Genomic DNA, 13,583 nt, shown 5'->3' with positions numbered 1-13,583 from the left:
TAGCAATTTCGTGCATGTAAATAAACAATGTAACACATTACTCTAGTGTTGATCCACAATATAGCAATGGTAGTGTGAACTAATGATTATTATGAAACGTTGGTATGGTAAAACACATTGATTTCAGTGAACCATCAATATTACACTTTCGCAGTGGCAGTGTACAAACCACTAGACACAGGACTTCAATAATCCAGCTGCTAAGGTGGAATTCCTAACTCTCAATGCCCTCCAGTATTCAGCAAATAACATTTTCATATCCCCCCACCCCCCAGATGTTCTTCACATCTCACTGTGTCACACATTCTATGGTTGTTTACAGTTTAAGTTCCAATAACACCTTACTGAAATATCGCTTTGTAACAAGATCATTAATGCGAATGTTGAGTTTAGCTCCAGTTCACCTTCCTCTTACGTGCAGTATTGGAAATCTGATGCTGTTGCAGACTTGACTCCTGAAATCTGAAGTCATGTTCGTCTGAAGGGATCCAAAAACAATCGGCAACAAAGAAAATACATCATTAGCATTGAAAAACCCTTTCCACCACAGGTGTGTTATTTGTAGAAGACTCGGTTGCTCGACCGTGCTTTGGGATCATCATCGTAGTGCTCTCAAATGTGCACCTGATGAGACAATGAGAATACCTCTTTACCTAGATTGCACTACTTTTTGTAATCTGGGTGTCTTTGATGTCGAAACAATGCAGGGGGTTTTGTTTTGAGCTTCTTCATTCTTCGACGCCGACTGCTTTTGGTCCCTTCAGAAGAACATGACTCCATATTTCAGTAGTTAAGTGTGCAACAGCATCAGATTCCAGATGCTGCACGTAAGAGGAAGGTGAACTGGAGCTAAACTCAACATTCGCATTGAATCAACCCTTCCAACCATGGCTGCGTTATGTGAAAATCTTTAAGTTGTTCCATAAGAATTAATTTGGTTTGTTGGCACAGGGAGTACATACAGCCCATTTCGACATCGAGCGAAGAGAACGAGGGCCTGTATGACGAACTGATCAGCTTGGCTCGTCAACGAAAGCCTCAACACTTTGGACTCAGTTCATTCGGTCACCTCAAAATAGACTATTCCTGCAACTGGAATAACCTGGACAGATACATCGGTCACACCTGAGCTGACTACTGCAGTATCTTAGGTAAGTACAACATTCTATATGTATATGTTAATTTTACTAATAATGGAATATTCGACTACTTAATGAAGTATTCATTAAAAGTATTTGAATTATTTGGACCAACACCGAGCTGAGCATTTCTAACATCCTGTTCGATGAGGGACTATTTACTGTGATTTATTCAAACAATTAATTGCATTTATTACTCCCCACAATTAATGTAAATTATCTCCTAGGCACTGCAAATTATCATTGAACAACAACTAGGTACTCTCGCTGTTTATATACCATATCTGATGTCTACTATTAATATATTATACAAATAATAATTACAAGTTATATGAAGAACATTCTTTTATTATTCCACTTTCAAAAATCCAAGGAAAACTTATAAAATGTTTTCATTTAAAATTTGTTAAATAATTATGTAATATATAAAATTTTAAAACACTTATAAATGATATTTGTTGACTAAAATCATTACTATTCTAATACCAGAATAATATGATTTATTATATTTACAATTCAAAGATTCACAAAGGAAAATTAATTCATAAATGTTTATTAGTGAAAAACTAACAGAAAAAAATAGTAATGCCAATGGTTTCTTTTATCAAGATTTAGAGATTAATCAAGTATTTATTAATGAAAATAACACTTGACAGTCATTTGTTGGATAATATTCACTAACATCTATCTGCTAAAAGAAGTAGTTGAAATCATTCATTGTTTATTACTATTCATCTATTCATCCTAACAAGAAAACCCATTTACAATGTAAATACATTGATTAGTGAAGCAAAAATAAATTATCACTACCACTATTATTAATACTAGTATTTAACACTGTTTACAGAAGGACTCATAATACTGTTTCTTCATGAAAACAATATTTGTTATAATATTATATTATAATAGGACTATTAAGAAGTTTTATTACTTTCTTTATTTAACTATCTACATAAATAAGGGCATTAACAACATGAATTAAATAAAGCGGCATTAACAAAAAGTTATATTGTTCACATATTTTAATTTGTACAAAAATAATTGGTTTAGTCTACAATCAGAGCTCTATTGGTGTTGCAGAATGTTTCTAGTGTGGTCCCTAATATTGTGCTTGTGAACACCTCCAAAACTTTTTCCTGAATTATTGGAAACATATTTGAACTGATTATAACACAAAACTGTACTTAAAAATTCAATAGTTTGATTATTATACATCTAACACTGACAAACTTTTAAATAAAAAGTATAAGAACACAATTAAATTGTACTATTACAAAACTAAGAGTAACCCTTAGCACAGACATAGCCAAACAAACAACTGAACTGATGTTAATGAACAATCTCTCAGCGGAACTGATGTAATGTCTGTTACGATCTGTGTTCACTCAAAATAAGTGACCCATATTAGTACTCATTATATCACTTGGATCGTAGTATGCAACAATGGTTATCTGGTATGGACTGTAACAGTCTTTATGTAATACTATTACAATGGCATGTGACAATTCAACTGATTCGGGTTAAATGTGTATTGAGCTGTGTCCAAGTATCGTGTTATCCAATTACAATTAAAAACGTTGTGCATTGCGTTTTACATTTGATTTATCATGATATGAAGTTTAACCTTAAAACTAATTTGAAAAAAATTGTCAGTGCCTAATTAATTCAAAATTGGTGATTTTAGTCAAACCGTCTTAAACTGTAGTGTCACTTTATATCCTCAATGTAATAACCTACGCACATGAGAAAAATCTGACCCGAGGCAGTGACGTACACCAACATAACACTTGCTGTGCTGCAGACTTCACTCTTCCTCAACACCATTCTGCTCAGATTGAAGAAAAGCCATCTTATATGGGAGCAAAGCTGTTCAATTGTCTGCCCACTGATATAAAGTCTCAAGAAAATATTAAAAAAACACTGAAGAACTGGCTTTTAAACAGCCATTTTATTTAGTAAATGTACTTTTAATCTTGGAGAACTGTTGACATAAACCTAATGTGATGACTGACACAACTAAATAGTTTTTTTTTTATTATTTAATATTGTATCATTGATGCTAATGTTTCTCTATGAATTGTGCAAATAAAGTCTATTGTCTTTTGTCATTCTGTAATAAATATAACTAAAATGTTGTTGAAATTTTCTATCCATCATGTTGATTTTCTGTGAAGAAACCTGCATAAGAATAATAAAAACAAAACAACAAACAACAAAACAGTAAGAATATGGTGAATGCGACAGTCCCCATTCTTGAGAACCGGACCTTCACAGGGGTAGTACCAACCAACTCTGATTGACAATGTCCTTTAAATTTGTCAGGGAACCCACTCATAGCCACCAACATAAATTGACCGACTAAATAAAAATAAAAAAATTTATGCATGTCATTGTTTATTAAAATGCTCAAATGGCTATAAATAAGTGGGATGAGCTTTCCGTCATGTGCGAGGAACTTCGTTCCGACGTACTAATTGTAACCCAACATGGAATTGTACAACTTCCAGAGTCAGCCTTTATGTTGTGTTAGTATTAACTGGATATAATTTTATATTTACAGTCAGTGAATTGACATTATACAGTGTATTAAAAATGTTTGCTTCAAATATAAAGACCAAACTGGGATATACAGTTTGAAATTTAATAAACCACTTTAAGATTTAAATTAATATATATGCCATTTACTATTATAGGAGGTGAAAGCACATGTTATTTTTAGTGGAAGTGTACCTGTGATTTTGATAGGTTTGAGTGAAACTCACGGCTTCAAAAGTTATTGGAGCACTCAACACATGAACTGGGTCTGTTATTTATAAAGATTTGTTAGAGACTTACAGAAAATTTATCAACTGAATGTTAATATTGACAGGAAGTTGTACACTGCATTTGACTCCTGTAGTACAGTAACAGACAGTCATTCTCAATCAAGCAGAAGTTAACCTGAAAAACCAATTGCCACATCAAACCTGTAGTAACAGGTCAAGGTCAAGTCAGCTGTTGGCCACCTGACTTTATCTCTACTCTCTGTGTCTTCTGCTCTGACAGTGTCTGCTTTGTTTACATTGTTTTGTTTACATTTGAAATTTTCAGGCACATATTGACTTTCATTGGAAATTAATATACTGATTAAAACTAGACACACATTGCATGTTTCTAAAGGCTGATTATTTGTAATTTGTGTACTTAATTAATTGGTTACCTGTTTATTATTTATGAATTAAGTCATTGTAAAATTGGTAATCAGTTGTGGAAATTGTTACAAATAATACTATGGCCAAATATCCTTGTGGAATATGCAGCGAGAACAATGTAAGGTCAGCTGGAATTTTATGTACAGGATCTTGCCATAAAATGGGTCCATTTTAAATGTGCTGAGCTAACTCTACCTGATATAAAGATTATGGAAAAGGAAGACTTGTTGGGACAGTGGACATGTTCAAGATGTAATTTGAACTCTACTGAAGGCAGAAATATACTATCTTCTGAAAATAGCCAAGAAAACTTTGAACAGTTAAAATGGTTCCTCACTAGCCGAAAGAGATAAATAAGTCAATTTTACAGGAGAATGAAGAATTAAACAAGAACTCCATCAAGAAAAAAATAAAACTTCTATTTATGTACTAGAACTTGAAGACAAGTTAAAAGATATGAAGAGAACATTGAATCAATGAAAAATCTGTTTCATGAGAGAGAAAAGCAACTATTAAATGAAATAAAATCTTTGGAGCAGAAACTAAAAAGCGAAAAAAGAAGCAAATGAAAACTTTATTATATATGCTGAAAGAGGAGGCCAGGGGCAATTTAAAGGAGGGCTGTTTTCAGTCTGGGAATTGTAGACGTTGTGTGATCTATAAGGAAGAAACAACAAAAATGCTTGACACAATACGCACCCTAGAGAGTATAATTAAAACCCTACAAGAAAAAAGTTCAAGTCAACAAAAACAGCAGAATCCTTCAAGTCCGAGAGAATTTGCCTGCTTTAATTGCTTTCCCCCTCTTACCTATAATAACAATCAAAAACCACCTTCTGTTGATACTGAATGGCAGGAAGTTTACACAATCTCTGGTCGGAGGCAACAGCGAGCATTTAAAGCAATTCAGGCATTGTCAAGTCCAGATTTCACTTCAAAAAATTCCTTTGAAGTGCTCCAAAGTGATTTCGAAGGTGACAAGTCTGATGTAAGTGATTGTATCATCATACCTAACACTGTCAATACTTCAAACGTAGGTTCACAGACTCACACCTGGAGAAAAACCCATAGAAAAGACTCGTCTGCTCAAAAAGGGGAAAGATGCCACATTAATACAAGAAGAAGTAGCCAAACAAAACAAAAAATCTGCTATTATGTGCTGACAGCCATGGCCGTGATTTAAACATTTCACCTAAATAAACACTCTAAATCGTTGGATGCTGTTGGTTTTGTTAGGCCTGGTGGTTTGGCTGAGCAGATTTTGAATTTTGATAACATTGATGGTGAAGAACTGGGTCCTAATGATGTGCTTGCCATTGCATGTGGATCTAATGACGTTTTCCGCAATGAAGCTCAAAGGGCAATCGATGCAATTAGTGAAACATTGGACAAATACAGCGGTTTTAGAATAGTTTTAGTAGATTTGCCCACTAGGCATGACTTAAAAAATTGGTCATGTGTTAATAAAGAGATTAGAAAATTCAATAAAAAACCTAGAAAACTATTAGTCAGAGTTTCCTAATGTTTCTCTGGTTAGGGCTAGTGGAGCAGATAGATATTTACATACTCGCCACGGCATGCACTTAAATGCAAGAGGCAAGTACTGGCTTGCTAAACTAATTTGTGAGGCACTGGAGGAGACCAAGGAGATAGAAGTGTCTAAGATCTATGGTACAGTCGGCATCCGGGGGACTGTTTCACAGTTGCCTTCATCACAGGAAGCATGTTCTAACAACACTGGTGAGAGAGCACCACAGGATATGACTAACTCCAACGCTGATGGTGATACGTGTGCTACAGCCTTCACTTCGACTTCTGAGCTTCTCATAGATGGGGTAATGGAAGAGCGGGCCTCTTTGGAAAACTGTCCACTATCAGATCTGGCTGCACCACCATAGAGACGAGCCTCTATTCAAATAGTGTTAAATTTTGTAGAGGTGATTTAGATCTTGGTTTCCAGAGGTCTGGTAAGGATATGTGGGTGAATGTGCTACATCTTAATGTTCAATCCATATAAGAAATAAAGTAAAACGGAATTAGCAGTGGTCTTGGATGAAGCCACTTGTGATGTTGTTCTAATTAATGAACATTGGCTCCTTGAGGATGAAGTAAAGTTATATGTGCCCAGTGGTTTCCAATTAGCTTCAGCGTATTGTAGAAGCGAGCCCTATGGAGGGGCCTCTATTTTAATTAAAGATTTATATTAAATTTTGAAATAATTGACGTCTCACATCTAACCTGCCCCAGACTTCTGGAAGCTGCTTTGTATATATGTAAATACTTTTAATGTAATATTTATCTCCTTGTATAGAACACCAGATAGTAATAGTAACATATTTTTTACTTATCTTGAATATTTACTACATTTTATTTGTAATAGGAAACCCAAGAGTAAGATTGTTCTGGGAGCAGATTTTAATATAGATTTTTCAAAAGTTAATGATGTTAATACAGTTATGCTCATTAACTTACTTAAATCTTTTAATTTATATCATGTCAATGACACTCCAACTAGGTATAATAATATTATTGTATAATATTGTTACAAATCTAGATAAAAACTGTTTTAGGTGCTGTCTGTGGGAATTACCAGATTTCGGACCATGAGATGATTCTGTTTAATTTCTGTGTCCCATCTGTAACCCCTATGGTGAAACAGATCTCCTTTCGAAGAGTAAAGGAAAATAATGTAAACTCATTTGCTGAACAATTATCTCAGTTTGATTGGTATAGTCTGTTTGAAATTTACAGACACTAATGCTGCTTTTGAATACTTTATAAATAATCTTATGTGTTTATACAATTACTTTTGTCCAATGATTCAAAAGTCTGTTAATTTACAAAATAAAAAGAAAACTGGTAACTCCAAATGGTTTGATGAGTCTCTCCATAACATGAGAAATATTGTTAATACCTTGGGGGATATGTTGAAAATACCAGCTTATAGGGACAATGTAGCTTTAAGGAACTGCTATAACTTGCAAAAGAAAATGTACAGAGAAAGAATTAAAAGAAGCCAAAATAAGGTGTGTAATGATACATTTATCAATGAAGCCAATAATAAGTGCTTAGCTGCCTGGAAGGTTATAAAAATTGGAAGCAGGAAATCATTTTAGTACTGATGATAATCTGCCACAGATAGCTCCAGATAAATTTAACGACCACTACATTAATATTGGTAAGGAAATACTTAGTAAGTATCAGACCAACAATAATAATAGTTTAAGACACAGTGTTTACCTTGCTAATGCTAAAAGTTCACAGGTCAGTTTTATTTTTAAAGAAATAGACGAGAAAACAAATATGTGCCATAGTTAAATCTTTAAAGCCATCTAAGTGTGAGGATATATATGGCTTATCCAATAAAATAGTGAAATTCATTGCTCCTCTTATAATCAAGCCCTTGACTTATGTAATTAATCTTAGTTTTGTCTTCCTCACGTTTTCCAAATTGTTTAAAACTTTCAAAAAGTATCCCCTTGTTTAAAAAGGGCGATAGATCCTGTGTAGATAATTATAGAACAATAACGATTGTTTCGGTTTTTTCTAAAATATTAGAGACTTGTGTTAAAAATCAGCTCATGGATTTCCTAGATGTAAATCAAAATCTTATCAAATAGCCAATTTGGGTTTAGGCCGGGGCTACTCAACAGTTAAGGCATTAGACAATGTTGTGTCTCAGATATTTGACAAGTTTTGAGGATCATGAGTACTTGGGATTGACCCTGTTGGACCTCAGCAAGGCTTTCGACAGTATCTCTCTCATGATATTTTATTAAATAAATTGCAGTATTATGGAATATGTAATGATACCTTACAGTTCTTCAGAACTTATTTGTGTGGTAGACTACATATGGTCAGTGTTGGTGGTCAAGATTCGTCTGTAAAAGAAGTCCTTGCTGGGGTCCCTCAGGGCTCTGTCCTTGGCCCCCTCTTATTTATTTTGTATGTCATGACTTACCAATCAATTTAACTGTAAATACCGTATTGTACGCGGATGATACATCTATAATAGTAAAGGGCAACTGTGTACATGATGTTCTTAGTAACACTAATAGGAGTAATCAATACAGCTTCTATGTGGTTTGAGTCTAATCTCTTAAAAAATGAATGATAATAAAACTGAAAACTGAAAATATTCTCTCTAAGAAGTATTGAAATGCAAGACTCTATATTGAAACCGGTGAAAGCTCTTAGGGATAACTTTAGATTCTAAGCTTATCTGGCATGAGCATACAAATAATGTAATTTCAAAGGTTGTCAAGAGTTTGTTTTTTACTACGTAAACTAAAGAGCTGTGTTAGTAATAAGTTACTTAAAATTGCTTACTTTAGTTTTTTTCATTCTCATTTGTTGTATGCTAACATTTTTATGGGGTAATAGTGTAGGTGCAGAAAAGAGTTTTCCTGTGGCAGAAAGAGCTATAAGAATTATGTTTTGTCTAGGTTATAGGGATAGCTGTAAATCATATTTTTATTAACAATAATATAATGACTCTTCCATGCATTTTTATTTTTCAAAATTTAATTCATGTACGAGAAAACGTAGAAGATTTTACAAGTTTTAACAATATACATAATTATCACACACGACATTGCTAATGACTTAGTTTTGCCTACAATGAGATTAACCAAATACAGCAAGAGTCATAAATATTTGCAAATCAAGCTCTTTAACAAGCTTCCCGAAATGTTGAGGGTGTTAGATTTACAAACTTTTAAATCAAAAATTTCCAAATGGCTCATCACTCAGGCCTTCTACTCTGTAAACGAGTTTCTGAATTCAGAGGTAGCTATTAATGCTTAGCGTTTATCCCATCATATAAATGTCCATACTTTTGTAGGCCAGTATAATTTTACTGTGTTGTTTTTTGTTTTTTAACTGTACATTATTGTAATATGTATTGTTTTTTATGACTGACTTTGTCAATTCTGTAAAGAAAAATGGCAATAAAAATGATTCTGATTCTGGTTTTAACAACAGTAATACACAATTTTTTCAAATTCAAAATTACCAAATGGAAAATGTTGTCTGTCACACCTCTACCAGAGAAATGAGGGTAGTAGTCTTTGTTCGAAATCGTTGTTTGTTTATCCCCAACACGCTTGGCTGACCAACAGATAAAAATTTTGAATTTACATTCATACAAAGAATACAAGTCATTGAAGTAGAGGTACCCAATAGAGAATAAGAACAGTCCTTTACCGAATTACAAAAAAATATTGACTGATATTACAAAAACGACAGATTTTTTATAGGTATGGGGGATTTTGATAATGACGTCTATGATGTTAATGCCTTGTGCGAAGCAACACACTAATTTGTTGGGATCATTTGTTCTTGGCTAGTCAGTAAACACACTAAAGTTAGTAACCAGCACTTCAACGAAAGCAATTGATAACATCTTTACAAATCTGACTGATTTCCAGATTTCTATGAGCAACTCAGTGATTATTATGATCAACATGTTGTTGTGAGTAATAAACCAACAAGAGATCCAATCAGCAAAAGAAACAATCCAAGACATGAGGCCCACAACTATCTTCTTAAATTCTTTACTTTCAAAAAAGAGTTGGAAGTTTTAAAATATTATAGATCCCGTTGGATTGCAAACCAAACATTTTTAAGTTCATTTTAATTTTCATTTAAATGTGAACTATCCTTTAATAAAGTACAACCAATGGCTAAAATAGATTACCAAAGGTATCTTGGTTTCAAGAGGAAAATACAAATTTCCTTGCAAATGATGAGTTCAAACATTTTTATCAAAATTATAAACAAATTCATGGAAAGATGATCAGAGCTTCATAAGGTTATGACGTTACCAAAACCATGTCAAAAAATGTATATCAAAGGGGCCATTTGAGCACTTCATAAATGTCACTTACAAAATGAACTGACAAAACACGTGCGTGTCATATCGACATTATAATGTTGATTGTCACTTGTAAAATGATTTAGATCAACATTATAATGTTCAATGTTGGTTTGAGGGTTAAGTAACAAATACTTTAATTATAAGTTTGTTTTGAGTTTACTTTTCTCAAAGATTATTTTTGCTCACAGAACATTATGACCAAGATTCTACTAAAATCATAGCTCCATATTCAATACCCTACAATTGGGAAATCTTATATTTAATAAAGACTAAAATGAAGTAAATAAAAGATTATTTCTTATTTGATGGCCAATAATTCAGCAACCTAGGAAATCCAATCAAAGTAAATTGAGTCACTCTTATGTATTTATTTTTGCTTTCATTTTTACATCATGTAATGTAAATGCATTCGGGTAGTGTAAAAATATTTTTTCAAACCTACACTTTGTTAAACAGTCATTTCAGAGTTCATTGTTTTATTAGCAGTCTCTGGAAAATAAAACAAAAGTTTCCAAATCATGGTTTCCAGAGCAGTATTTTTACTTTTATAGAAAAATACGCTCAAAAATTCCAAGAAAAATCATAAGTAGCTTCGAGAAAAAATTGTTTAAAACCCAAAATATTATGTAATTTTAAAGAGAAATAAGTTTACCTATACAATAAATATTTGTCTTTGGTCAAATAATAATTGTTTTCTTTGTTACAGATTTTACTCTACTCGGACCTAAAGTGATGAGAGAAACTAAGTAGACCACATCTGCTTCTTTAGCTGGTATAAACCTGTGAGAAAAACAGTACGGTTTTTTATATGCAATAACATTAGTTGCGCGTATAAACCTATTACTATAAGCGTACTGTATTCTTATTCATGGTTGTTCTTATTTTATGACCACTATACTCACTATTCACAATGGCTTTTGTTCACCGGTTCATAGACTTAAATATTGTTATGAGTATACATTATTATAACATGTTTGCTTTGCTTGATATTTTTATAAATCCAATAAGACGGAGATTTGTAGATCAGTGACTGATTGTTGTATCAAGTCGACTACAAAGAATATTTATTTCAATATCTAATCTATTTAGATACAGTGATGACTTACAAAAGGTCAGTTTACAATCTGTACGGTTCCATTTCATATCTACTACAATACCATGTTGAGCTTTTCTTGAATTGGAGAAGAGTAATGAGAAATATAAGGAGCCAGCTGTTGTGAAAAAACTTGAATTTTCTCCCATTGGAACAATGTTTTTCTTGTAAATTGTATGTTTTAGTTTTTCTTGTAAAGTATATACAAAGAATATATAATAATAAAACAACAAAGTACAATAAAATTCTGAAAATAACTAGCAATATCGAAAAAACAAAAATAAGGTTTTGATCCATATTAATCATATTTTTAAAAGAGACAATATCTCTAATGATTCTTAGACTAAATATACAATAAAAAAGTGTACTTTTAGGACTCATAATGTCCTAAAAGTGTTTGTTCTTATAGGGCTAAAATGAAAACGGTTTTTAAAACACTTTAAAAAATTCTCTGAATAAATGTTTCCCTAAATTAGGTGCACTACCATTATTTTTATTGGCTTTAGAACACTTACACTTTGTTTACTATTGCAATAACAGTAATGTATACAAGCATACACATGTGTGAGTGTGTTTTTGAAATCCTCATAACCCAGGATCTGAGAAGCAATTTGCATTGCATATGCAAACAAAATATTTTTTCCTTTAGTAGATGGAGAAATGTCCCATAAGGAAGACATTGATCATTAGTCCCACTAACTTTGGTGGAGGTTGGAATTGTATTAAAGGATTAAAAATATGAAACTCATCATATTTTTCTTAGCTTGACAAACAACCATCATATATGTTAAGTAAGTGTTGGCTAACCATATACAGTCCTTACAGGTTGCATTATGAAAGTAAAATACATCTTCTGATAATAACAAATTTACTCATCCAATTGGTAAAAATGGTTAAAATTCTTCACAATAGTCTCCTCATGCACCAACATACCTGCAGAGACAATTCTGCCACACTTGGAGAGCACCCTGGAACTCCTCGACTGGAATATCCCTCAGGAATCTTGTAACATGAACTTAGATGTTCTCCACTGACTCCCAATGCTTTTCCTTCAGCTCTCTCTTCAGTTGGGCAAACAAAAAAGTCACACAGGGCCAAGTCAGGGTTGTAAGGAGGCTGGGGCACCACAAGGTCTTGATCTGGGTCAGGTAGTGACTGGGTAACGACAAAGCCCATGAGGCTGGGGCATTGTTGTGGTGGAGCTTGAAGACATCTTGGATTTCAGACCTGACATGAGCGACCCAGCGTTTCAGTGTCTTGAGTAAGTGCAAGTAAAAGGCTGTGTTGACAGTTTGTACAAACTCAAAATGGACGATTCCTTGAAGATTAAAGAGGACTATCAGCATTGTTTGATGTAAGATTTGTTCATGTGTGCATATATACGTTTGAGAGAAGCTTGCGTGTGCCACTCGGAGCTCTGCCTTTTAGATTCATTGCATACATTCCTTCTCAAAGGCCTCTCGAAGCATTTTATAAGTTCCATTGCATTCTTCCCAAGCCGTACACAAAACTTGATTGCGTACCGTTGTTCCAGCGAGCGCTCCATCACACCGTGACTTTGCGCAAAGATACGTCTTACAACTCGTACTGCTTTGAGCGAACTGAGACCAAATTTGTTTGGAAGGGCATAACCCCCAACCCATCATCCAAACAGCTGCTACCAATAAATAGTTGTGTCACAATAAAATCATGCACATTACTTTCACAATGCACCCTGTATATGTTGATTTTAAGTATATCATATTATGAAAAATAAAATCTATGTAAAATGTAATCATTTATTTTTTTAACCCTTTTGATACTTTCTTTCGAACTCCACTAAAACCGATATGACTAATGATTGATTATTGTCTTAGATGAAATTTCTCTATAGATTTAAAGAAAAACCAGGTTGTGTGTGTATGCCATGCAAATTGCCTCTCAGCTCCTAGCCAATGGGAAATGAAAAATACACAGCTGTTCCTCTTCGAGTATTGCTTATTTTTAGTAGGAAAACTTGCACAGGTGGTGTCAAACTAATAAACCAGGGAGTTATAAGTTTGCTATATAAATATTTATTTCAGATGTTAAAGACAATATTGAAACATAACTGTTATTAAGAAATATGTTCGTTTACAGGCACTCTATAAAGCTCATATCATTATGTAAATACTATAGTTAATAACTTGTTATTTTCTTGTAAATAAATAAATATAATTTTAGTACCTATCTTGTTTTTGGTTACTTCCTCTTATCTCCAAAATTACATAACATAAATAAAATTGACGGATTGACATTAGTAT

The 13,583-nt window shown here is 33.2% G+C and overlaps 1 protein-coding gene across 1 annotated transcript in view; it reads left to right on the top strand.

Moving 5' to 3' along the window:
- LOC124366460 overlaps positions 1 to 13,505 on the top strand; it is a 70,771-nt gene extending 57,266 nt beyond the window's left edge. Inside the window, exons 4-5 of the mRNA XM_046823033.1 lie at positions 952 to 1,151; positions 10,915 to 13,505. Coding sequence (XP_046678989.1) covers positions 952 to 1,129 — 178 coding nt within the window. The 3' untranslated portion in view covers positions 1,130 to 1,151; positions 10,915 to 13,505. The remainder of the gene's footprint in view (positions 1 to 951; positions 1,152 to 10,914) is intronic.
- Positions 13,506 to 13,583: the final 78 nt, after the last annotated feature.

Source organism: Homalodisca vitripennis, chromosome 7 (genome assembly GCF_021130785.1).
Source record: "Homalodisca vitripennis isolate AUS2020 chromosome 7, UT_GWSS_2.1, whole genome shotgun sequence".
NCBI classification, from domain to species: domain Eukaryota; kingdom Metazoa; phylum Arthropoda; class Insecta; order Hemiptera; family Cicadellidae; genus Homalodisca; species Homalodisca vitripennis.
Note: the sequence above shows the minus strand (reverse complement) of the source record. Positions and strands in the feature narration are given on the sequence as shown.